We start from the raw sequence: 27,225 nt of genomic DNA, 5'->3' as shown, positions 1-27,225 counted from the left end.
GTTGTTTTGGCCAGGGTTATTATAGTTTAATTTTTCATTTTAGATCTTTTTTTTTTCGTTTTGAGTTTTGTTTTTTAAATTTAGTTAGTTTTGATGAGTTTGTATGGTGGTTCTGTTAGTTCTAGTTATTTCATAAATGCTTAGTTTTAGTTGGTTTCAGTATTAGTTTTAGTTGTTTTGTTTTTAAATGTGTATTACTTGTGCGCAATATTTAAAAAACACCATGGGAGCAATGTCATCTGAAGGTGCTTTTCTATTGGCTGCTGCTAGATGACGTCACTTTTGTGTGACACACTTTCAAATGTCCTTATTCTGGTCAATATCAAAATAAATCATCCCCAAAGGCATTAAATTGATTACCAAATACTCAAACGAAGGACATTTTTGCAATAATTATAGTTAGTTTTATAAACATAAAATGTAGTTTAAATTAGGTTTTCATATTTTAAAAAGCATTTTCGTTTTTTGTTTTATTTCGTTAACAAATTTGTTTTTTGAATTTAGTTTCAGTTTTTTCGTTAGTTTTAGTCAACCTTGGTTTGGGCAAATGTAAATGTATCTATGTCCCCAATCAGTATAGTTTGATGACATCAAGTACACATACGCAGGCTTTATCAGGACTGTGCATTTTAACGCTGCACTCTCATTGGCAGATATCAGATATGTATCAAGATTTTCATCCCCGTTTGGAAGAGGCTTGATTCTTATCTGAAAATATCCAATTTCATGCGTTCTTTTTCTCTCTCTTTACGCTGCCATGAGACATAGCTGTAAAATTTGAATTGTGTCACTTCATCCCAGCCTGAGACGTGATGTTTATGATGGTATAAAGGTAAACTCACAATGGGGCTCACTCACTAACTGCGTACGCACCAATTTGTGCGCCATGTTTGTTTGAGTCATCTGTGTGTGCCAACCAAATGCCTTTTTATGGAGAGATATGGGCGTCTGTTATGCAAATAAGAATGTTGCGGTCTTGTGCTGTCATTTAAAAGGAATTCTGAAGTTGACGTATAAAAACGAATGTGGTCAAAACATACTGCCTTACCACTGATTAGCATTTAGCTGATGCGTTCGTGCGGTAGGTTGCATTAACATCAAAAGGAGTCATTTATGTTCATTCATAGTGGGAATGCCATGATTTCTTTGGAAATAATTTACACGAGGAGACCAAAAGTGATAATAATTGATAAGGAGGGGGAGCGTTGACCGTGTCAGTGCGGCGGAAAGAGGGCAGTAGTAGTGGTCCAACACAAGACTTGGGTTGGCCAGCATGTGGTGCTGGATGTTTGCCTGGAGGAAAGCGGCTACACATAACTGTGTTGTGTGCCAACACCAGCATTTGTAATTGGATACAGGCAGCCAAGGGCAGCTGGATTCATACATTCACATCCTCTTTGCATGTGTGTGTTTGCGTGCAAGTGACTCATCTCATCGCTTATGACCATTAGAGAACAATTTCATTGTTTTTCAATGAACAGCAGCTGTGTATATCAACGTGGGTTAGGAATGTCACAGTTATGAACAAGGCATTATGATCAAGGAAGGAAAATGTATTATTGATTACGCCCAATTTGCTCTGGGTAACTGGTATGATGTAACCTGGCTTGACATAACTAGAGTTTTTTTTTTTTTTAACCCAACACTATACCTAGCAGCCCGTGAAATTCTGAATAGATTTTAAAAATCAGCTTAAAACTTATCTGTATGTTTCGTGGGCGCAGCCACACGGGGAGAGGCGGGATGTTACTGAACCGAGCGTTTGATTTCCGGCTAAGAAAAATAGCCACCGAAATAACACATATTTCCTAAGAAATTATATTGTGATTGTGTCAAAGGTAAGATTTGATCATTATATGCCTTTAGGTTATCACATTTTGTGGGTTATTGAAAAATATTAACATTTTAGGTGATAATTTAATTGAATGTATTTTATTTTATTCAGTGGGTTAATTGCTACTATGTTGTTATGCTGATAGAAATATACTGTTGGTGAAGTTGCTTTGTGGGGTAGTTGTCGTTAGGCAGCCGTGAAACCTACAGCGTGTTGTTTGTTGGCCCTGCTGAGAATTAAGCCGCTATCTCTGTCGTTGCAGTGCAGTGTGTGTGGGCCTAATGTAGCCACTTAATTTTATTTGAGTTAATCATTTTGACCCTTAGCTGCATTTGAGTCAGTTGAGAAAGCAAGAACCCACTGTAGCAACAGTGATAGAGTCGTGTATCATCTTGGAGTCCCCGCAGTCTTTCCATTATTCATGCTTTCATTACAGACAGCTCTTCCTTCACGTCTTGTGAAAGCTGATTTGCACTTGTATGCAGCTCTGTCGCCGGGCCTTTATGCCCCCTTTATTTTCCAGTGCTCTCCACTGTTTTATTTAACAATCTGTTGCTTGTTGTCTTCATATTCCCTTTTATTCTCACTCTGAGGTGTGGATACTCACCTCATCTGATCAGAACAAGTTGATTGCCTTGCATCCAATTTTTCTATTTTCTTTGAACTGGCTCTTAGGCCCACCGCACACTGAGCGATGCAGTGGAAACTGACAGAAATGTCACGTGGTGTACGGCGTTCTGTTGCTAGTTTTCATGAGTGGCCGACTCAACCAACTCGACCAATGAAAAATGCATTCATTAAAAAAATGGCATCCTCTCAAAAATATATAAACTCTCACCTTAGTCACACCCATTGCCTCTTATTTGTGGCTATCCGCTTCTTCCTTGACAATCGCACCATGTTTTTATGGTTCAATAAACTACAATACAGTACAGTACAAAACCTGATACAGGGTTGAAGTTTTTCTATTGCAGCATGTCAATACCTGTACATGTGTGGGGCTGAATCATTTGGCGGGTAGCCAAGAGTCATTAACTGTAAATTGTTGTCGTGTTTAGCTGCAGTGCTCATTTTGGGTGGGCATTATACTTGAATCTTGAAGATAATAAGATGCTTGGAGGATAAATTGTATTTGTTTCATCAAGTCAATCCATTGTAGCTCGATCTTTTAGTGAAGGCTTTGATTGAGTGACCCTGCGTTCTTACAAGACTGAGGCAAAGCATGACAATGAAACGATGAACGCAAAGTGACAGGCGTGCCACTCATGTCAGGTATGAGCTGGAGTAATCGAAATAGGATGAAAGCAAACTTGCATGGTTTAATTGTTGTGAGAAAGTTTTCAACCTCAATCAAATCTAATTGTGAAATTAAATAATCCATTTTGATGAAACCAGGTTTTAAAGCCCCTTACTACAATATGTAATACTGCTACTGTTGCAGAAGACCCGAGTTGGTACTCTGATCAGATCACCAACTCTTCTGCCCTACCAGATGATAACAAATGTTCAACATTAATCAGATCCAGTTGTCCTTTATTGGGTCAATCAAGCAAATGAATCTTCATCACCGTTACTCACTGTCGAGGACTGATTAATATGAAGAGTGAAGAAGTTCTGCATTCCCAAAGTGATTGCCTAATTCTTATTACTCATATTCAACTGTGTAGCTAAATCCAAGCACATCTTTCTCTGGTCATACGAAATATTTGTCCTTCTAACAATGACATTGAGGAGCAGGAAGAAAAAAAAAATCCCAGTGTGTGATTAAGAAACCAATGGGCAAATTTTGAATTCCTTGTTTGTATGGAGTGAAAACAGAGACATGCTAGAGCAATTTGCGGCGAACGAGTAAAAACTGGTAGTTTTTCCTAAATGAGTTTAAAGTGTCTGCAAATGGGCCATTACCTGCGCTGACGAGTAACAGAAATATATAGAGCGAGACATTGATGGACACAGAAATACGTTACATGTTGTTTGTGTTCAGCCAACGAATGTCACCATTTTCTAACATTAGAGTCGTTTACAAGGCATCTTAGCCCGCCCAACTAAATTGAGAGGAAAGCAAAACCAAGCCACACGTGCAAGCACAAGCGGGAAAAGAAGGGGAATGGATTTGAGCTGACAACGTAAAAGCAGTAAAAGCCTCAGGGCTGTAAATGGAGGAGATGTCGATTTATTTCTAGAGGACATGTTCATCGAGTTGACTTACCACTGGATAGACCAAGACACTCAGAGATAATGTCACGTCTCGTTGGATGAACCAAAGCATTTGGAGGCAGGAATGGATGGAGGACTTCTAGCTATAAAACTCTTTCACACAGAGATCCCAAAAATGTCTGGTGTGACAGATGAAGTATAATTGATTTCAACACAACAAGACGGGCTGTCCTGTCTTAAAGCCATGCAACGAAAAATTGCCGGGTCGACTTCTTCTCCCTACTCAAGTTTGGTGCCTTTTATACAGATCACCTGTTGTTGTTGTTGTTATTTATATGTTGTTGTTATTACCAGTTTAGGGTGTATGGTGAATACTTAAAATTGATGCCAGACAAGGAAGCTATAGAAACTTAAAAAATGCAGAACTCTATTCATGAAAAGACTGATAATTTTCTGAAAATGAGTTATGAGGATGGCTATGGACCAAATTAAACTTGCAAGTCAAGGAACCACTGTCAAGGCCTGTGGGAAAGTGTTCAAGTCCATATATCGGCAAGTAGGTAAATGTTTCTAAAACGTAGGTCTCAACCCCGGTCCTTGAGTACTTCTATCCAGACTGTTTCCCATATCTCCATGAAAGGATCGTTATCAGGCTTCATGTAGAGCTTGCTGATTAGCTGATGGTTTGAAACACCTATGTTGGTTGTGGGAGATATGGAAAACAGGCTGGCTAAGGGTACTTGAGAACCACTGTTTTAGGGGTTTCCCTCCTCCAACACATCAGATTCAAAGGATCAGCTCATCAATAAGATCTGCAAAAACCTGATAACAATTCTGATGATTTGACTCAGGTGTGTTGGAGGTCCTTGTGGACTGGAGTGTGAGACCTATGTATCTAGAGTGTGTTCTGTTTTCACTATCTGCTATTTGAACCAACATTGCCATAACTTAATTGATGAAACAAAGAAAAAAATGTTCATTGTTGCAGAAATTTGAGGAGACAAACGCAACGTCACAGCAAAGTTAATGTGGAATGTGATTTTTGTTGGGCTGCTGTCATTAAGCGTCTGCCATGTTTCCGTCCTGGTAGTGGAACAGAAACGGTGTTGCATCAGCTGGGGATGTTTGCTGATGTCCGTAGAAGCAACATGCCGTTGGTTTGGCTAGTGGAAGAGGAAAGTGACTGCTATGTGAAGCACAATAGACCATGTGCATTTGGATCAGGATTGATGGAAGATACATAATGAGAAACAATAAGGAGGACTTTTGCTAAACCTGACAAGATAAAGTGAGCAATACACGGCTGGATTTAGGGATGGGCGCAGTAATTGATTGGTTGACCACTAAGAATTCAACTGGGATTAGTGGAGCCTCAGTAGGATGGGTTTGCTTGGCCCTCGTCTGGACCATTTAAAGATGCAGATCCTGTGCAAGGTGCTGCCCATTGTCATTAGTTAAGCACCATTATCCATCTATTTTCTATAGTGCTTCATTAGGGTTACTGGTTACGATAGACTTCACACTTACTTTCACATTTATGGCCAATTTAGAGCCTTCAATTAACCTAACATGCATGTTTTTGGAATTTGGGAGGACGATGGGGAAAACCTGTGCAAGCATGAGGAGAACATGCATCTCCTCACAGGAGAAACAAGATTAGATTAGAATTAGATTGGGTCCTGAATTAACACAATTTTAATTGAATATAAACCCAGTAGAGCTCTAAGATACTGTATAAGGGGAATGGATTTGAGCTGCTCACAGTGGCAACTGTCTATGGAAGCAAAGTCGTCCGACCATATTCAAGTGAAGATCCCCTTGAGGAATTTGCATCAGCACATACGCACACACACACACAGCATGTTTTCAACCTGGCAGCGGTGTGAGTCAGCGACCCACCACCACTCACAGCCTTGCAGCTGTAGTCGATGTGGAACAATGCTTGAAAAGAATGTACAGACACTTTTAGGTCGCCTATAGAAACACATGCGCACAAAGTGCGGGGATTGTTGAGTGGAAGGTGGTTAGGAATGGCCTGGGTACATGTCTGTACTTTGTGAGATTGGCCTTGCCACAGGTGTTACATTTCCTAGTAGTAGCTGTTATTGTGCCTTTTCCCCAAATGTCTTTCTTTTAGCTTTTGGGTGGCTATAATGAATTCAGGATTTCCCAAGGGCTCAATAAAAGCGTTTACCTGCCTACCTAACAAATGACCCGAAAGTAAGAGATTTTTGTGCAATCTGTTGCTTAAACATGGCACTGAGAGCCTGCTGATGCATTTTCTTATGGTTCTGTTTAGGGTTACGTACAGCCACGTCAAATTTAACTTTTTTTTTTATGTTCTAATTTAGTTTTTTATAACAGAACAAGAACTGACCAGGGACCAAAGGTTGGATTCTCCCTCATCCCCCTAGATTCAATACACAGGAATTGAAATTTGAACATGATTTGATTCAAGGTTATATTTGGAACTTAATTGTTTTATTCTGCATACTGTATAATCTCTTTTGAAATGGGGTAAAAGACAAATTGTTGGTTAACCATAGTCCAACTGAGCATAATAATAAAAATAATAATAATAATTGGGGATGCGGATACCTTAAAATTGGGCTGGTATCGGCATTCACCCTCTTGCGGCCGTTTTACGAACAGGAACTAGAAAATAGAAGAATAGAAAATTGCCATACATTTCCTGCAATTTTGAAGGGAAAACGCTATTTGGGCAGAAATAGGTCTTTCTTTAAAATGATCTGCCATTATTTTTTGGGGGGAATTTTATGAATTAGTGGTATTGGTATTTTGTATTTATAATATATAGTAATAATTGTTGTTGTTGTTGTTGTTATCATCATTATTGTTGTTTTTATAAGGGGTATGAGTATTTCCCTCTTTCAGTACACACTAATACCAAGTGCCAATACCTCTAGTACTTCTAATATAAAAAAATTAATTTAGCACCAACAAATATATATGAACAAAGACCTTTCTTTTTGCGGTAGAAAAGTGCCAACTACTGTACAGTAAGATTTATTCAACGTAAGATTTTGTTTCTGTGGCTGGTATCGGCAGCCTCAACAAGTACAGTACCGATACTTTAAAATATGGCTGGTATCGGTACTTGCCCATTACTATTAATAATAATGTGTGTTTAAAATTAGCACGTTTGGGTAAAGGTCTTTTTTTTTTTTTCAGAATAAGCAAAATGAATATATGTTTTGGAAAAGAGTTGTTCAGGTATGCTGTAACATAAACAATTGGAGGATAAATTGGTTTTATTTATTTATTTTTTATTGGTATTAGTTTTGTTGGGAAGTGTGCCGTTTTTTTTTTTTTTTTTTGCTGTGTATGTGACAATATAAGGGATCTGCTACCGCTTGTAGTATTACTGTCATTTACCATAATTTATGGCTGTGCTAGTGCACTAACATGGTGGTCATGTTTTTCTTCAAGTATTGATTCCTCCTTAAGGTCCCAACACTGATTCATTGGGCCACAGAAGCTGAGGGCTGATACGGCATTGAGATAACATACATGACATGTCAAACTGCCCGTGTGTGTTGTGGCAGTAGGGTTGCGTGGCGAAACAAACCATCTTTCACACCTAGGAGCAGGTTGAAATGTGTGCCGTTCATTTATTCTGACACAGTGGTGCGCTTGAGAGGATGTCCTGATGCTTTGTTGCAGAATACAAAGCAGTCATTGAGCGCCTGCATGAAAAATAACCTTATTCACTCTGATAATGAAGGATACTAACAAAGTGTGGGTATTGTACACGAGCATACGGAGAAAAAAAGAAGGTTGGTGATTTTTTTTTTATATGTATATACACAGGTGCGTATTATTCGTGAGATTTCTTACTATGTATTTTTATTCTATTCATCTAGTCTTATATTCATCTACTTGTTCTTTTCAGTGCACATTACTGATTGTAAGCTGTATAAAAATACATATTTTATGGCTACATGCTTTTGAGGAGAAAATATGCTGAAAATAGAGAACCTCATCATGTCTAACAGTCAAAATAATTACAAGGTGCAGGTATGCTGTTGACATTTTCGTCTCAGGATTCTATCCAAAATGTCACAGTTGGAGGCATGCATTATACAGAGGCCTTAAAATTGAAACATAAGGAAAACCACTGACAGGGTGACCGGTCATAGCCAAGCAAAGCTTGTAAAATTGGATACATCAACGATGTATTGTATGCTCTGTTTTCATCATGAGACTATCATTCCTCTGCACTGATCCGCCTCAGATGTATGTGTAGGCTGGCAGCGATGTTGGCGGCCATGTTTGAAGAGTGATAGGTGAAACATTCCAAAAGACTGAAGTGACACGAATTTGTTCACTCCCACACACTCTGAATCGGTTTAGTGCTCCCAGTTCAGTAAATATGCTCAAGAAAACAATAAAGTAAACAGCATCCATCTGTGCAGCATTCCAACAGCTTTGAGTGATTCATAAGCAAAAATCTGCACACGCTGATGTTGCTTTTACAGTCACAAAACAAACGATTAGCAATTTGTGTAACAATGTCGAGTGGTGCAACAGGCCTATTAAGGGGACATATTGTGGAAAATTGACTTGATTTATTTGTATATTAATAGTTGAGTCTCTGCATTCGCCAAGTGTGAAATTAAACAACCAATTAAATATTTTGTTCCTTGTCATTTCTGAAAATGTTTCAGTGAGAGACCAAGTTTACATTAACTATGTCCCTACGCCAAGCTTCTTCATCCATAAAATGATCAGCTAGACTTGGCCAAGATCCAGAGCCACTTTCAAGTGATGACACCCTTACTATCATGCCAAAGGCAAACGATAAGCAGGGTGTACTTCCTTGACACCAATTGTTGTTCTTTACTATTTTCCTTTTACTCATTGGCAAGGGCTTTGGTACCCTCTTGTGGCATTTTAGTCAAACAAAAGAAAAATGTGATTTGTTGAGTTTTTCAGTGAAAAGCTGAAGATTTTTTCACAAAGAAAACGTAAATTTGCAAATAGCAAACCGTGAATAGGCTGGGGGTCAATTAGTACTTCGTGATCCCTGAGGTATTGTGACAAATGCATGTCACAGACTTGAAAATGTTTTCAATTAATAAAACTCACAAAAATTCACTTTTAACTCATAAGCCAAAAGGCAATAAAGGAACCTTCACGGCGTCTTACGAGCGTGTGATATAAAGAGGCACGAGTACACTAAATGTCCAAATGAGTTGCGGATTAGCGTGGAAACCTTAATCGTGCTAAGCTAATGCATTGTGACGAAAGTGTCGCGGCCACGGTGTCGGCTTGCATGGTTAATCCAGTCAGAGACGCATGGTCACCTCATTCGGCTCAAATAATTTTCCTTTTTCCCCAAAAATTAAATATATAAGTTTAACCTGCTTTAATTAACAAAGACTTGCACAATGGCCAGTGAAATTGAAACCGCTTTTCAGTCTACTCATTAATCAGTTTTAATCTGCTCGCCTGAAATAACCCCCGTTAGCTACTGCTAAGAAAGACAATCTCTCCCCACAATGTATTGCCAATTAAATGCAGAATTGCTTTTGTGTGCATATATTCTTAGCGGCTGCCTTCAAATGAGTTTTGTCACCGAAACTGCTGTAACAGATATAAGTTAGATGAGGACAACACTTTGATAACGTAATTAAACCATCAAGAGTGAGTCGGCATGATTAGAGAGTCGCAAGCTATAATAAGAACTACTTTAAGTAGTCAAAATGGATGCCAGATGCCTCACTATTTGGCAGGGTTTCCTTGCCAAATAGTAATATAAAACATATTTTAATTTTATTTAGTGTTTCCATTGTATGAGTTCCATTAAAATCCTTCCAAATTATTTTGTTTAGCTAATATGCAAAAAAATAAGTCAGTATGTAAGTAACATTAATGCATAATGTAATTTTATTATAGTAGGATACAGTTATTATGAGTCAGATGATAGTTATACCGATTTTGTTTTCAAGGAAAATTTATTATTTATTTATATTCAAACATTTAGTTTTTTTAATCTTATTTTCTTTTTCTATTAATATTTAGCATTCCTCAATGACTGCATTTTATTTAAAAAAAAATTATTTCCAGAAAAGAAAAAAAACAATTTTTTATATGTTACTATTGAATTAACCTTTTTATTTATATTTGTATTGCACCACATATGCTTTTCCGGGCCTATTGTGACACATTTCTGTTTGAACAGAATGAACACATTAGTCAGTTCAGCATTGTGCTGGCTGACAGGAGCAGTTTTAGACGTGTACATTGCCAATGCACGGCTGTTATGTAGGCTTGAATTATCATTATTATTATTATTACTGTAACATTTCCTTGCTGAACAGATATTTTTTTGGGTAAGATTGAAGTGTAATAGTGTGCTGTTAAGCGCACACAGTGATGGATATGGTGGAGGTGAGGGCTGGGGTGACAGGTGAATATGGACCTGTGATTTGGAGAAAATGGTCTCATCGACTCAATACAGCATTCATCTTACGCTTACGGTACATATTTTTGGATGCTTGTAATAACTAATTGGCTGTTTGTGATCATTAGTCAGCTTCAATTTTGTTAAGATGGTGTACCATTGATTCTTGGACCCCAAAAAGACTCAAGACGATTGACGATAAAAAACGAATTAACTTAATGAAAGGATCATATAACACGTGAAATACAAATAGTGATTAATGCAACACAACGTTAAGGTGGACAAAGAGCAGCCTTTGCCGAAATAATTTGACATGCTACATGCTGCTTCACCAAGTCCACACAGTTGTCCCACTGATACAAAACAGGAGCTTCCTTGTGATCGCAAACATGGAATTGTGAAATAAGGTGTACAAAATAATCTGTTGGTAATGAGCCACATGCTGCTTCACCATGTCTCGAGAGAAAACACATGGTTATCTGATCACATGAAGCAGCCTGTTCTGGTAAATTTCCATTATAGAAGAGGATTGTTTGTGTTGCCATGAGGGTAAACACAAGATGTCTGGTGAGGAATGATGATAAACACGATGTACTGAAGGAATGGGAAATGTTGCGGGAGAGTCGAAGCATTTCGTTCCAAATAAGGCAAGTGTGTACAATATTCACAGGTGCTGATAGGCAATTCATGGGTGCAACTCTAAATAAATAAATGAAAAAGACGAGCGTGGCTTTGAGGGGAAGCTTTCTGGGTGTCTGTTTCGGACAAGACTGGAGATAACACGGGAGTGGGTTGAGCGGGTGGAATGCAGAGGTATTTTTTCCGACACGGTGAGAAGCAGAAGAGTGTCGACAAGTGGAACGGTTCCGAAATAAGCGCAGATAATGCTCTCAAGTTGAGGAAAGCACAAACACGCTGGAGACTCTGAGGAAGAAAAAAAAAAGATGGCAAAGATCCCATCCTTTTGGCGACAGACTTTTCCTCATATCAAACTTCAAATGCAGTTTTATGAAAGTGTTGAGGCTGTGTGATTGTGCTTGAAAGTAGCTCTGCGGGTGGATCAATAGCGGCGACGTTGACGCAACACTCCAGGCTCATGTCCTGACTTCAATCTCATTCACTGGCTTCAATTGTGGTCATTTTGAGCAAAGAAAGCTTTGCTTTTAAGGCAAAGGCATCAATCATTCCGTCAAGGCTCAATTTTAGTGATAGTCGTGGGGGGGAGTAAGAGTGGCTTGTTGTCTCTGTCTTTGCGTTTCGTGATGTGTGTTATGTAATGTAGCATTGGATAACATATACAGTACATTTTTGACCATATTGCCTTTGTTCTGTCGCCACCCTATGATGATTTGCACTATTTAACATATGGGATTCTCGTACTTTCTGCATGTGCAGTTGAAGTGATGTAGCCAGTCAATGATAAACAACGTCCACAAGTTCCATTGACAAGGATTAGGGTTTATAATTAGTTTCAAACAAATGTTAGGATTTCATGTTAACATCTGGAATTTAGCCTTTATGCATCAGTTTGGGTTTCAAACAAGGGTTGAGGTTTCAAACAAGGGTTGAGGTTTCAAACGTGGGGTTTTCAAACCAGGTGTAGGTGTCTTGGAATTAGGGTTAAAAGCAAGGATTAGGGTTTTAAATTAAGAATAAAGACAGAATTGGGGTTTAAAATTAGTGTTTTAACATACACCTTTAGAAAACTCAATTTTTGGGGTTGTTTAGTACAAAAAAAAGGTGGTTCTGTATAAAAAATATAAAATCAGTCAATCCGATATTTTAGCCAAATCGGGTTGTTTTTGATCCAGCTGTTTTAGAAGTGTATATTTTCAAGACAGGATTATGGTTTCAAATTAAGGTTTAAATGCAGGGTTTCAAGACATGGTGAGATTTGTAAGTCAAGGTTAAAGTTTCATCCTTGGTTAAGGTTTCTAAAATGGTTCCATGTCTGGGAGCAGGGTTTCAAACTAAATTAGGGTTTCAAGCCAATGTGAGGATTTTAAGTTTCAAGATGGTGGTAGGGTACGGATGTCAAATTATTTTTTGTCGTGGGCCACATCGCAGGGCGATTATGACTGGGAACCTAAATGCCTCATATTACATAAACACAACAAATTGATGAAGTACACTTATGAAATAGAGGCCATTAAAAATAGTTTGATCAAATATTATAATGTTTATTTTGAAAGGGGGATTGGTAACAAAAAATATTATTATTTTTTTTAATTTAAGCAAGAAACATGAAGTTGATGCACATAATTTGCTTTCGTGGGCCACATAAAATTATGTGGTGGGCCGGGTCAGGCTCCTGGGCCTTAAGTTTGACACCTGTGTGAAATGAAGGATTCAAGCCTGTTTTAGGGGTTCAAATTTGAATTTCAAGCCTTTTTCAAGGTTTTACATTATATAATTGAAATCTATACTTAATAATATCTTCAATTGAACCCTGCCTTAATAAATACTTCAGAAATAAATCAAATTGTGAGTAGAATTAAACATTGTATTCTCCTCTTTCCTCCATGCAGCATGCGAGCTGATGAACCGCGGCATCCTGGCCCTGGTCAGCTCCATTGGCTGCATGTCGGCAGGCAGCCTGCAGACGCTGGCCGACGCCATGCACATCCCGCACCTCTTCATTCAGCGCTCCACAGCGGGCACGCCCCGTTCCGCCTGCCCGCCCACCAGCCGCAGCCCCGGCACCGACGACTACACCCTGATGGTGCGCCCGCTTGTCTACCTCAACGAGGTCATCATGCAAGTGGTGTCCGAGTACAGCTGGCAGAAGTTTGTCCTCTTCTACGACTCTGACTTTGGTAAGAGGGATTTTAGTTCTGACCTCTCTTTGTACACCTTCATAAATGGATGGGTATAATTGATTGGATGATTGTTTAATACCCTAGATTGTTCTACTGATTGTGTGATTAACTGTTGAAAGACAAAAAATAATAATAATTGGAATGTTTTAAATTAAATATTATGGAATAAATTAAATATTAAGGAATATAACATTTGTTTATCAGCACCAATATCGTATTTTTTTATTTTTATGAAGCAATAGACTGTTGAGGTTCCCCATAATTGATCAAAGAATGTGATATGCCCATTCCTTGAAAAAAAATGTCAAGAGTCTCATTCAAATGATTTGAAATAATCTAAATATATATATATATATATATATATATATATATATATATATATTAATCATGTGTTTTATTAAATCATGACTTTTTTAACTTTGCCCATAGTTGATCAAATAATTTAGTAACATGGCCATGTGTGCTATAAATATCAACACACTGCACGTTTTAACATTTTAGTACAGGTATGATATCTGCAGAAAAATAACCTAAAAGATTATCAATAATAATAAAAATAATAATAAAAATAATAAAATGTATTTTTACTTTCCATATCTTTCTCAACCTATGTCTGACAATTGCTTTTGTTTTTCTTTTAAAATTGTTATACAAGTGTATGGGAAAAAAAGAGTGAAATTAATTTAAGAAGCAATATAAATATTCACTATATATATGATTGAATTTGTACCACAAAAATGTTAACTGCAGGAAAAAAGTTATCTAATGCTGAGACTTAATAAATAAAAAATCCACCTAGATTTAAAAATTGATGTCCACTTTACAGCCAGAACTGTATCACAAATTCCCCCGAATTAAGTAGTTTTTTGTGTTTCACCTTACAAGCAAACAAACAAACAAACAAACCCAGGCAATGGAAGTCAAAACTGCTTTGCAGCGGTAACAAACATCCTCATTAATGATAAGGCTTATTCTTGAGCTAGAATTCCTGGACTTGAAGAGCCATTTTCAATCACTGATATGAGCGAAATGAGACAGAAGCTGATATCTGTAGCTAAAATGGATGGAACTCATCTCTGGGGTGAATTTTGAATTAAACTTACGCAAGGGCACGAGTGGTGCCTCAGCATGGAAGGACATTAGTGAGTTAATGGATGTATGGCTAAATCAAGAGCACTGTCTTCCTTCATCGCATCTTCCAGGAAGCTCATTCGACACGTCAGTCCGCGCTTGCCGGCTTATTCTTGTTGTCTATCTCTTTCTTCCCCCACACGTCTTCTATCTTTCCGGTAAATGTTCTGTGGTCCTTTATGTATACGGAAGTGCAGCTATATTGCTTCACAGTCTGACGCATAATCAGTTTGTTTACGGCTTCACAGTGAAGCACTTTTTATTTATTTATTTTTATTTTATTTTATCAATTTCAACATGTGATACTCCAACAGCACCGTCATTAAATAAAAAGTATAAAGGCAAAGCTCAGGTTACATTCAGTTGTAAATTACCTCGATCCCTGATAGAGCGAAGATTCAAAACCTCAAAAATATGAAACTGACCCCCGAACTTTTCCACCATGCTGCCTAAATACTGCCACAACTAAACCTGCAAACTAGAGTGGAACTTAGTGTCCCTCTTAATAAATTTTTTCTTCCACTAGTCAAAACATGGCATTCTGATTACTATTGCATTTGTGGAATATGAGTAAAGCAGCAAAATCCCATCAGTTTTTATCCATCTCAGCTGGCAGCCATTTTGCCACTTGCTGAAAATTACATCACAGCTGCTTGGGTAACAACTAATCACGCCTCACCTTTTTTCTGAGTTTGGTCGAGTGATGTTTGCAAGTTGAGCCGTGATTGGTTGTTACCTGAGCCCTGAGCAACTTTGATTTTACGTTCATTCGACAGCAAGCGGCGACATGGCTGCCGCGTGATGAATAAAAACGAGTGGATTTCGCTGTTTAATTCCTAGTCCACAAACACAATATTAATTACAATATGTATAAATGTATTCCATTTTAACATTTGTTAATGCAGTTCTTAATTTTAGGATCATAATAAAACGCTTAAAAAAAAATCTAAAAGGTTACATAAAATATCAATACTGAAACAACGGTCTCAATTTATTCACTAATTAAATTAGTGTTAAATGTGGGCCCGCCTAATTGAGCACAAAGCTAATTTACTCATACATAGCCATGACAAAGTCTGTTGTATGAATTCACACTATCATTATATGTCACTGGCATAGATAGATGAAGATATATTTGCAAGTTATGAATAATATTTCTTGGCAACTAAAGTGAAATTGAATTAAATTGGACGTATACGCTGTTATTATATTTCTCAGTGTTTGCAGAAAAAGAGACGTTCAACGGAGTTGACTTACCTCACCTGATTAGTTATATTGTAATTGCAAGTAAAAAAAAAATTATATATGAAATGTTATCTTTATTTTAAATGTCAAAATATGTTTTGGGTGTATTTAAATATATTGTGTTGCTGACCCCTGGTCTACAGTACAACAAAATGTGACCTATGCATGAAGCAAACCGCCATGAGGAAGTGTGGCCACAGTGAGCGGATTATGTACTGTTTGTCCACACGGTTACCTCTGTCAAGGCAGACTGACTGTTTCTATTCCAAACTATCCTCCCTTCATTTTCCTTCCATCTGCATTCTTGCACTTGGAGAATGGAGGTAATTTAGCTGTGAGTCATACAGGGGAAACGGCTGATGCATTGCTCCTAATGGGCCAAACCTCAAAAATATGTTTCTCTTTCAAACGCACCCTTAATGAGTGGTGTCAAAGCGAGTAGTTTGCTTTCTCTCGCCGGTGGGAAAACACCAGCTGCGACGCCATTCATCAGTCGGTGGACGCCGCAGTCCGACAAGCCCAAGCCCCATAAAGAGACGCGTGGTAGTTTTCTGCCTTCGGTGATTCAGGGTTGAATTACTTCTCATGGCCTTAATGAGCCTCCATTTTGCTCACTGTACTCGATAGAAAAAAAGAAGTAATGCGTGGTCATCATTGATCTCCAATGGGACCTCCGCGGTGGAATTGTTTTGAAAAGCATTCCGGTGTCTCCAACTCAATCTTCGGCTGCATTAAAGCAGTTTATCGGCGTACTAAATATTTCAGAGGGAAGCATCTTCTAATGAGTGAGCTACTGCAAGCGGTTTATTTGTTGGATTAATATTGAATAGTGACTAATGCAGCCCTTGTGGGGAGTGGGTGGGGGCTAACATGCAATGCTCATCCCACAGATCAGCGTAACAGCCCTCCCCATCGTTAAATCACCCACGCAAAGTAGATTCTGGTATTAGTCATGAACCTTCTGGTTCGAGGTTGGCGAGTGTGGGAAGCCGTCTTCACATCTTCTGTAAATAAAACATCTACATCACAACAGGCTAAAAGGAGAAACCCCTGAGCAGTGACTGTAAGTTACAAGATTTAGCTAAAAGCAGAAGCTAAACTAAGTCAATTAGAGAGGCCACATCTCAATCAACATGAAATCAACATGAAAATCCACTTGGCTCAGACAAATTATTTCCACAATTTTGCTGCAGCCTCAAGATCATGCACCATTTAGGGTGAAAATGACTAGGACCTTACCCAGTCGGACAAAGTGTGAACTTGTTACACCCCAAATGTGTCCCCAATTATTGTTGCACTCTTTGGCAGTACCCTCAAGAAAACTGTATCTAGGACGGATGCCAAATCAAGACACTGCAGAGAATACACGGTCAAGAACTTGTGTTCATAGTCAATCATAATGGCACTAACAGAGAATCAATAACATAGAAAAGGGGTGAGCAACTTAAGTGATGAGTACATATGGACAAACTATGTGTGTTTTTTTTTGTTGTTGAACCAATTGTACATCATAATAGCTTAATATATATTCACTCTTGATAATACATTTCTCAATGCCGAAAAGATCCAGCCTTAAAAGAAAGGATTTTAATTCAATAATAACCACATACTGTGTGCGGTTTTTGTTGTTGTTTTTTTCCAGTGCAAAGGGATCTCATGCATAAAAAATTACCATTCAAGGACGGCACAAAACTACTGAACAGAAAACCAATATTAACTCACAGAAAATGGTAACATTATTGCGGTACTGTGTTTGTCCTGCCTGTCAGAATTGACACCCACTGAATATGGGGGGGAAAAAAGTATAAATAATTTGTGTAAACCCAAAAAATCCATTACACATTTGGCACTGGAACTGACAAAGTATGCTTTATTTATTTATTTATGTATGTATTTATTTATTACTCAAGCAAACCCATAAACAACTATAGTGAGGACTGAAACTACCACATTAGTTATACCTGATCAAGATCATGTATGTAACAATCACCTAACCCAGATAAGTGCCCCAATAAAGGGACGTTCACACAGTGCCAACCCAAAATATAATCCCATGTTCTAATGTTCTTACACACAGTGCCAAGCAAACACCAATCAGGACTAGAACAACATTACTACCCTGGCTAACAATTTTGTCTGTGTTTAACTGAAAAATCCACACAATGGTCAAGAAAAGCAAAAACGTTAAAGACTGCACCTCACACAACGTTTTAACCTGGTTGAGAGCATGGAACTGCTAAACTCAATGTGATTCCCCTACTAGGGTGAAATCCACACATTCCTCAACATTTTTTTTTACCTTTTGACCCCCAAATATTGTCAAGATCCTGCAAAATGTCCTGAAGGGAAACCTCAGATAAAACTTGAACAAACACAGAACACCTCTGAGAAAACTTTTCAAGCGTTTAACCCAAAAGGTGACCCCAAATGGGCCATTTCAAACATGAGCCGCAGTTTGCACAAAAATGAATGTACATTTACACACGCCCGAGATGCCCTCTTGGCTTGTGGTCACTGGTTTACCACACGAGTCCTCTGGGGTTTGGCCATGCTGTTCACTCAGCCAGCCACTGAAGATTCTTTTAAAGCATCACAGTTGTTCCCTAATGGGCTTCCCCGTTGTCCATGGAGAAAGGAAAGCATACGAGAGACAGAGAAAGTTGGATAATCACAGCACTGGTATCATCCTTTTTAAGATGATACTGGGGCTCCCAAAAGACCTCTCCTTTTTAAAAGGAGAGTCCTTTAGAGATCAGACAGTCAAATATGTGTCCACTCAAATGGCACTGTGGCGCAACTGTGCTTATTTTCAGCTCTTGTGCTGCGACCCAGGCGATGAGAACACATGTATTATGTCTCCTCTACTGCTTCTACCAACCATGTCTCTCTCGCTTATGCCATTCTTTATCGGCCAACACTGTCTTGTGTCATTTCATACTCAAACTTAAACAAAACCTTGTTTGGCAAGCAGATGTGGGAATCACCATTTAGTGACAAAAATGCTTCTGACATTAAGATTATTTATTGTAATTTTTTATAAATTTTTTTCTATTTATTATTATTGTAATATTTATTTATTTATTCTAATTATTTATTTCATTATTTATTTTGTTTTTGTTTTCGGTCCAATCACATGTGAGTAATATATATATATATATATATATATATATATACATAAGTACATCATACATGGCAAGTCCTATTTTATGTCAAAACATTATTAGTTGAGAATGACTGATTAGAGATAATTTCAGAGCGTTCTCCTGCCTCAATGATCCTAATTAGGACAAGCAATAAAAAATGGATAGACTGACAGACAGGCAGGCGGACGGATAGATGGATTGGTGGTTTAATCAAACTGTGACGATATGAGCTTTGAATTAAAAAAAAAAAAGTTTCACATTACATGCACTCATTAGACCCCAAGAGTACAAAATATGAATTATATAAGTCATTGCTATAGTACGGGCTACAGATACTGCAATGTCCTCCTTTTCTGCTATGTGGCAAGTATCTGGTAAATTAAAGATCATAACTATTAAAATAATGCTACCTTGTGCACTCAACATTGTGCGCCATTTAATGAATTATATTGGGCCCATCCCATCCTAAATCTTCCCACGAGCAATTCTCTCATCGTAAAGTCACAAGCTGCTCGACAACAAAGGGAGATTTGTTTCGCCCCCGTTTGTGTCCATAACTCTGAAAACTGTGAAAACGTCAAGCGCTAATCTCGCTGGTTTGCACAAAAACGAGGCAAAGGCCTATCGCATCACATCTGCTGATAGTGCACAGAGGAGTGTCGTTTGTCTATGGACGAAGAGAAATTGGCGACAAGTTGGATGGAGGGGAGGCTTTCGTTGCATGGGTGGTAACAACCCTAAACTCAAAACAAGGGGAAGGTGGATAACATCTTTTTAATATGAAGCCCCGACATTGTGAAAAGAAAATCCGATCGCTGTCACTTTGTTTTAATAAACTGTGATTGGACAACGTTATTATGAATCTAATGTTTTCAGTTGAAGAAAAATCTGAAAAACTCCTATGATATAAACTTTAATGTATTTAGTAGGAGTTAAGAGCATTCAAAAAATACATATTTTTTAAAAGAGACATAAATAGCTTTATTTTATCAGTCATTTATTTTAGAACTCGAAGGTGCAAAAGTCGTATTGCAAGCCTCGGCAAGTGTATGTATGTATGATGAAAATGTGTCTGGCATTTCAAATACTAGAGAGCTTTCAATTTATGAAGCGACTGACAACACCAGAGAGTGCACTTAATCTCTGTGGGCTTCATATAGAATCTAACAACCTGCAAACTGGAGGATGTGGAGGAGAGAGACTTTGGGGATTTTTCCCTCTCCCGAGAGGTTTTGCAGCCAAGTTTGACTGCACTACTTGAAAATCAGTTTAATTTTTTTTGCATATTTAATGAATTCACAAAGTGGGGAAATGTACCCTGTAAGATCATTCAGACATTTCCAAGTTCAAGGAGAAATTAACCTCTATATAATTAAACTAAAACGATGGATGGATGGATGGAAAGATGGAGTAAAAACAATCATCCTTTTAGAATAAATAAAAGTGCTGTATGCAGGCAGCAGTTCAGCAGGCATTGAGCTTTCTTGTTTGGGGCTAATTTACATACAGTAATATCAGCCCACAAACTGACTTTGTCCGGCCGTGACATAATAAGATAGTTTTGCTGAAGATCCAGAGACACTTTCAAGCGGCGACCAGACTACATTGTCTGATACACTATCATGCAGAAACACCAAGAGCTGCATTGAGTGTCATTGGACCCACAGATTAGTGTTAGCTAACAGGCTACTCGGCTATTCTACTTATGTTAGCTTAGCATAAACTTGCTAACATTAATTTGTGCAGCTGCTTTGTTTATATTGAGTAGATTGACACTTTCTCGTGACACAGTAAGTTCCTGTCCTATTCTGTGGTTATCATCACACTTTTCATTTTTGACAAGGGATAGGCGAGTACCAATAGCAGGTATCAGGCCGATACTAGCCTTATTTCAACTGACGAGAAATTGGAAAATTGGAGAATAGAAAATTGGCAATTTCATGCAATTTTGAGGAAAAGCGCTATATTGGATGCATAGGTCATTCTTTAAAATTATCTGTCATTGTTTTTGTTTTTTGTAGTGTTATCTGTACTTAGTATCGGTGGCTAGTCAAGAGTTGAGTACTCGTATTGGTATTAGTCTGGAAAAAAAAAGTTTATCGAACATTTCTATTTTTGGTGACCTTTCTGTGGGTCAACCCCCAGTGTTGAATTGACCTCTGACTGACAATATTTCCGGAAAATCATGGCTGAAATCCAAATTGTATAACTTTTGATAAGCTAAGCTAAATTTGGAATTTTGATCATGATTTTTAGAATCACTCAGGAGTTAAACATTTAAATGTTTAACCTTGTCAGCACTATAGTAGTTTACAGATGACACACCTAATGCTTTGGCAGGCAAGACTCTTGTTGTTACCCAATATTTAAAGAGGTCTTGCCATTGATGTAATGAAATTTCTTTCCAAATCCCTGGCAGTCATATACACAGCACTGTAAAGGAGGACAAGAATGGAAGGGAAAAGCAAGCTTGAAAACGACGGTTATGAATGTAGGTGAAAAGTACTTTAGAGCCCAAAAGATGGGGAAAGTTCCCTGTTTGTAAGAAAGGAAGTAAACATGGTAGGAATACACACAGAGAGAGTACATAAGTTTCCCCTGTGGTCCGTATTTGGCTCCCAGTATATAATTGCTTAGAGGACAAAAAAACAAAACAGATAAAAGATATTGTGAAGAGGAGTCTTTAAAGCAGTGAGGAGGAAGCGACAGAGCCGGCGGCATATTGCACATTGGTTGGAGCAGTGGAGGGAAACAAGGCGAACAAATAACCACAGAAACAACTCAACGTGCAGTGTTAAAAGGTGCTAGTAGCTAACATCCTTAGAGGATTTGAAATGTCTATAGCAATGAAAGGTTGGAGAGGCAAACACCAGCAGAAGTGAAGTACAGCACATAACAAAAGGAGATAGAGCTCTTAAAGCAAAAAGGAACATAACTGTTAAATTGTATACAAAACCTTTGTGTGTGTGTGTTTTGAATTATTATTTCAACTCAACCTTTGCTCCAACTTTAAAGTCATATTTTTAGTATTACGCCTTACAAAATGAGAACATTTGAGTTGTATTATACAGTAATTCCAGTTTTCTTATATGAATTACTTGTCCGTTGTAATACAAACAAAATTCTGGATTTGTTTGTAATATTTCTTTTTATTTGATCTTATTTTACTTTAAATGTACCGTTTCATCGCACTCAATATTCTTGTTTCTGTATGGTACCAGTTATGTCTCACTTACTTTTATTTATATATATTTTTTTTAATATGATGTATTTATTATTTCTGCATAGATGTTATGATCTCTAACTATCCTACCAGAACAGGACAGGGTAGGGCAGAACAGAGCAGAACAAGACGGGACAGACCAGGACAGGACAGGACAGGACCGCCTTTCCACCTCACACCCATGAAAAAAAAAGTAGCTTATTTTTTGTGACTTTCTTAGTTTCAATGTAACTACCCGAACTCCAATACTTCTTAAAATGCAAGTCAGTCCAAATTTTATTTTGCAGTACCCTACATTTATTTTCTGCGACCAAGACATTTGTCAGGACTCCTGATTTCCATTAATCTCAGGAAATATTACACGGACCCCTTGACAGAAGGTATACGCATCGGAAAGAGTGTCATGCTCGTTTCATCATATATCCGTTTGGGTAATGAGCTGGAGTAATCTCAGTGATGGGACCGGTGTTAATACCCAGTGGATAAAGTTATCGCTGCTAGCCTCATTTATAATGTAGCATTCTCCTACGTGAATAAACTTCATGTTCCTTAACTCAGGGTTGGGATGTATTATATATCACCGTATGTGTTTTCAAATGCAGAACGTTATACTTCCGTAATATAGGGGCCCCAATTAGTCTTAAGATGAATGCCTCCCTCAAATAGACGTAACTAATTAATCTCCCTTCGTAGACTTTTACTCTCAATAGACATTACATTTTTCCCTGCTCGGCTCATCTGGACTCTGTAGCTTGGCTATCCAAAACAGCAGCACCTATAGGACCGAATCTCAAAAAGTCCACCATCTTTAATGACAATAAAGTTTCCAGTAGATTTGTGTCATGGCACCACAATGTTATGTTTTTTTCTCTTCCCTTCTTACTGAATACAATACATACTGTGTATTAGCTCAAGAAAGAACCAGTATTTATTTTTTTTTGTGGAAAAATATTGAAATAATTACTTAAACAAAATAATAATGAGCACTGACTACTTCCTGTACTTGCGTAAAAGAGGGAGTCAACTAATTTCTGAAGCTTTAATATCCACAACAAGATTTTACAATAATAGATAGCTGAATGGAGAGTGCTTGTGAAATGCTTGTGTCATTGGTATTATTATACAATAGATGAAAGCAATCTTTCCTCACACCAGTTATAGTTTTGTCATCAAAATTTCATCAGATTCAAGTGTGGCCAGCTCAATAGATAAGCTATCATAAAATATGTTGTCAAAACTTTATTGAGATGTGTTATAAAATACTACGATTTATATGTTTGCCTTCCAGCAGATCAACATCATTGGCTTGAACTGAATACTGATATGATGGCAATTGGGGTGTAAATAGCTTCGGGCATTGGAACATTGATTTGAAATGGGTTTGAGCACCTAATGCATGCACGTGTGAAGTTTTGTTGGAATTACAATGGATTGAGAAGGCTGTAGAAGATTTGGGATCATAGGCAGCAAGGATGATAAACACTTTGAAGTTGCAAAGCTCTTTTTAGAGAGTGTTGTTTAACTTCCCTTTGGAGACCCCTGACTTCAAGGAAATATTGAGTGGATAGAAGTAAAATAAGGGAATGAAAAGACTTCAGTTACAGACTTTTCTTGGACTTCATCCTCTTGGTTGAGGTAGTTTTTTTTTTTTTAAGGAAACAGCCCAACTTTTTGAGGCTTATTGTATAATTTAAAAAGCTCTCTTTGTGGAGCGTTGATGTGCAGGTGGAAGGACAGTCAGAGGTGTAAGCTCAGGGAAAGACAAAGATGTCCAACAGAAGAACACGACTGGGTGGCGATTATGTAAAAGGCTGCTGCACGCATACAGCACACTAAAAAGATCTGTTTTTCAGGCCACAGCAAGGATGTCCGAAGACCCTGTTGAAATCACTTTGTTTCGTTATAGCAACTAAATCGCCTTTAAAAAAAAAAATAATTAGGAGCCCCACACTCAATAAGTGTGTTTATTTTGGCATACTTTCTTTTTCTTTTTCCTTTGATGGCACTGCATAATTATATCAATGTCACAAAGACTTAAAATGTAATGGGGACCACCCACCCATCTGTTTACTTTAACACTTATTCTTATTAGTTGCATTGTAGCTCGAGCCTGTCCCATCTGAATTTGGGTAAGAAGCAAGGTAGAGCCTGGACTAGTCAGCCAATCACAGTGATGGGGATTGTATAATTGGAAATAGAACTTACTGCATTTCAGCGGCCAACGTGGCTGCTTAGTATAACAGTTTGTCATCAGTAATGATGAAATAATAGAATGTAAACTGCAAAACAAGTTTAGTCTTCCTCTGGACAAGCTCACCTTCAAAGTCGGAACATTTGTCACCGCATTAAACGTCAAATGGTTATCCAACTTAAGCGTACACAATTGCACTGCAAAAACTGGTCTTTAAATTAAATTTAAAAAATATTATCACAGTTAGTATAATAATAATGATCATTTCAAAAGAACAAAAAAGCAACCTTATGCTTATGCTTTTACAGCTAAATATTTTGCGTGATGTTGTTGTATTTGAATCACCCGCCATGGTCACTTCTCCTGTGTGCGTCTCACTGATCTGTATATATTACTGGGTAGCCGATATCCCATACACACCCATGCAAGCTGTTGAAGCAACAGGGCGGCCATCTTACTCCTCCCATCTCGCGAGCACTATAAGCTACTTTGAAGATCCCCTTTTTCTTTTATCGCTCAGTTCCTTAGAGCCCAATATTAGATTTAAACATGTAAACATCAATAAGCATATCATTTAAACATGTATTTAAGGCAAGTGGTAAAATGTCTGAAGTCCTCTTGTTTATGTTAACAAATTTAAAACATCATAAATCATGCTGTTTCTACTAAGTGCTGTTTCAAATGTTCTCCAAGTTGGATACTGTAAATGTATAAGATCGTATGCCGAGAAACATTCCATGGGATTAGTAATATGACAGCCTCGCGGTTTCAAAAGTCTTGGCCTATCGGGTATTCTGATCACGGTTCATCTTCTTCGCTGATTCTTCTTCTATGCTTCCCGTAAGCTCCCTGTGGCTGCGCTACAGCGCCACTCCAGACTTGGCATATGCATTACAGCCATTAAACGTCCTCAACGTCTTCTTTTGGACACTCGCATGTCTTGAAACCTTTCTGGCTGTACAAGATTTTTTTGACGAACAAAGCCGTGTGAGCAGGACCTAAATCTAATCAAATTAGCTAAAATCACCACAAACCCAAATCATGACATATGTATTCATTGAATAGAAATTATCTACCAGTAGAACAGGAAATGTTGGTCAAATATGGCAAGATTTATTATTATTATTTATTGTCATCAGTGTTATCAAAACAGCTCATGTGTGTGTGTCCTATTGTGAGCTGCAACATGAGAATAATCCATTCTGGGGTTCACTGTATTCCTATCAAAGTGCAGAACCTATACATAAGTAGGTCATGACATAATTCAGTGTTGTTGAGTTTTGTAAAGAAAAAGAAAAAAGCAATTATCGATACCAAGAGCCATTTGTGTGGTTACAAAATAAGGATACAAGTGTCAGTTTGCTCACTGCTTGAACGCCTCGACACTTAATGAGGTACATGCAGGTCAAGGTAATCCTAATTAAGACACTTTGCTTGATATCCCCCGCTAATGATGTATGTGCTTGTGTGTGTGCGTGCCTATATGTTGGTTTGTGTGTCATACGTAAAGCAGAAACCTAATGATGTATTTGATATGAAAACAAATGACATTGCCACCATTGTCGGTGCCGTAGCTGTGCAATTAACTAGATTGATTGGACTCAGAACTTGAAGGAGGGTGGGATTATGTTGCGCTTGCATGAATACGACAATTTCAGAGCATTAACGAGAAATGTTGCATAATGGAAGACATTTTCAATGCTTAGTGAGGTTAAGACATCCGGTTTCCATATATATTTGTTTGTTTGTTTTTTAATTTAAAATCATATTTTTGCCTTCCAATGATACCAACTGAAATATAATATTGGTTATAAAGTAAAATAATCTAAATTGTTGATGTTCACCATGAGGTGGCTCATGTTTAGTGTTAGCGGGAACAAGCTGCTATGTTCATTTTGGTGGAGACCTTTTTCCACACCTGACCGGTGATCAGCCCCCAGCCAAATCGTGATCATCTTTTCTCCTTTCACCAGATATCCGCGGCGTTGAAGAATTCCTGGACCGCGCCTCCCACCAGGGCATGGACGTGTCCCTCCAAAAGGTGGAGTCCAACGTCAACATGATGATCACGAGCTTGTTCAGGACCATGCGGGTGGAGGAGCTGCACCGCTACAGGGACACGCTACGCAGAGCCGTGCTTTTCATGAGTCCAGCTACCGCCAAGGCATTCATCTCTGAGGTAAATCATCAATTTGACCTGCTTTATTTCTGTTTTTCAATCAATCCAAAGGTCATCCACATTCTCTTTATCTTTACCCAGTAGATGTTGGGAAAAAAATAAGCCTTTTTTGAGAACTTGATGAGTCATAAGTACATAGATCTGTTTTCAGATATCTGACTAAAAGTAAAAAGTTGTTAATAAATTAAATACTCTGAAAAATCTACTCAAGTACTGTACCTAATTATTATAATATAATTATTCTTGTATTCAATATTGAAACGTATGTGCACTCTTTACGAACACCCATTGACTAACTGACTGAGAGAATAATGCACATATTTATGGCTAATTATATTTGAATTGTGTTGCCTATAAAGAACGCTCTGTTCTTTCGGACATTTTCAATTTATTCCGGCAAACATGACTCACAATCAGTACTCACAGATTTTTTTATTCTGGCAATTGTCAACCCAACAACATCACAACCTGCCATAGTAAGAATAGTATACCGTATAATAAAGCAATTTATCAGTAGGGCAGCAGCTATTATTATGATGAGTGACACTAATAATAATGCTGATGGATTTAATAACCTGGTTGGCAAATGTATGAACAATTACATTGAAAATACAAAAAAATCTGTCCAGTATCCACCCATTTTCCAAATCCGCTTATCCTATGTTTTTACATATATTTGGGTGAGACTGGACTCATCACCAGTCAACACAGGATACATAAACGCTAAGAGCCATTTTTGGACAATTAAGAGTCTTAAATGAACCAAACATATACTGCACATTTTTAAAGCATGGGAAGAAGTTAGAGTACTCGCAGGCAGGCCTGTGCCAAGATTCAAACACAGAACCTCTTGACTGTGAGGCACATGTGCCAACC

General features: G+C 37.9%; 1 protein-coding gene across 1 annotated transcript in view; it reads left to right on the top strand.

Annotated features, from left to right (window-relative positions):
- Nucleotides 1-27,225, top strand: part of grid2 (glutamate receptor, ionotropic, delta 2) — a 437,970-nt gene that overhangs the window by 226,354 nt on the left and 184,391 nt on the right. Inside the window, exons 7-8 of the mRNA XM_077561716.1 lie at nucleotides 12,947-13,234; nucleotides 26,144-26,349. Coding sequence (XP_077417842.1) covers nucleotides 12,947-13,234; nucleotides 26,144-26,349 — 494 coding nt within the window. The remainder of the gene's footprint in view (nucleotides 1-12,946; nucleotides 13,235-26,143; nucleotides 26,350-27,225) is intronic.

Source organism: Vanacampus margaritifer, chromosome 3 (genome assembly GCF_051991255.1).
Source record: "Vanacampus margaritifer isolate UIUO_Vmar chromosome 3, RoL_Vmar_1.0, whole genome shotgun sequence".
Classification (NCBI taxonomy): Eukaryota; Metazoa; Chordata; class Actinopteri; order Syngnathiformes; family Syngnathidae; genus Vanacampus; species Vanacampus margaritifer.
Note: the sequence above shows the minus strand (reverse complement) of the source record. Positions and strands in the feature narration are given on the sequence as shown.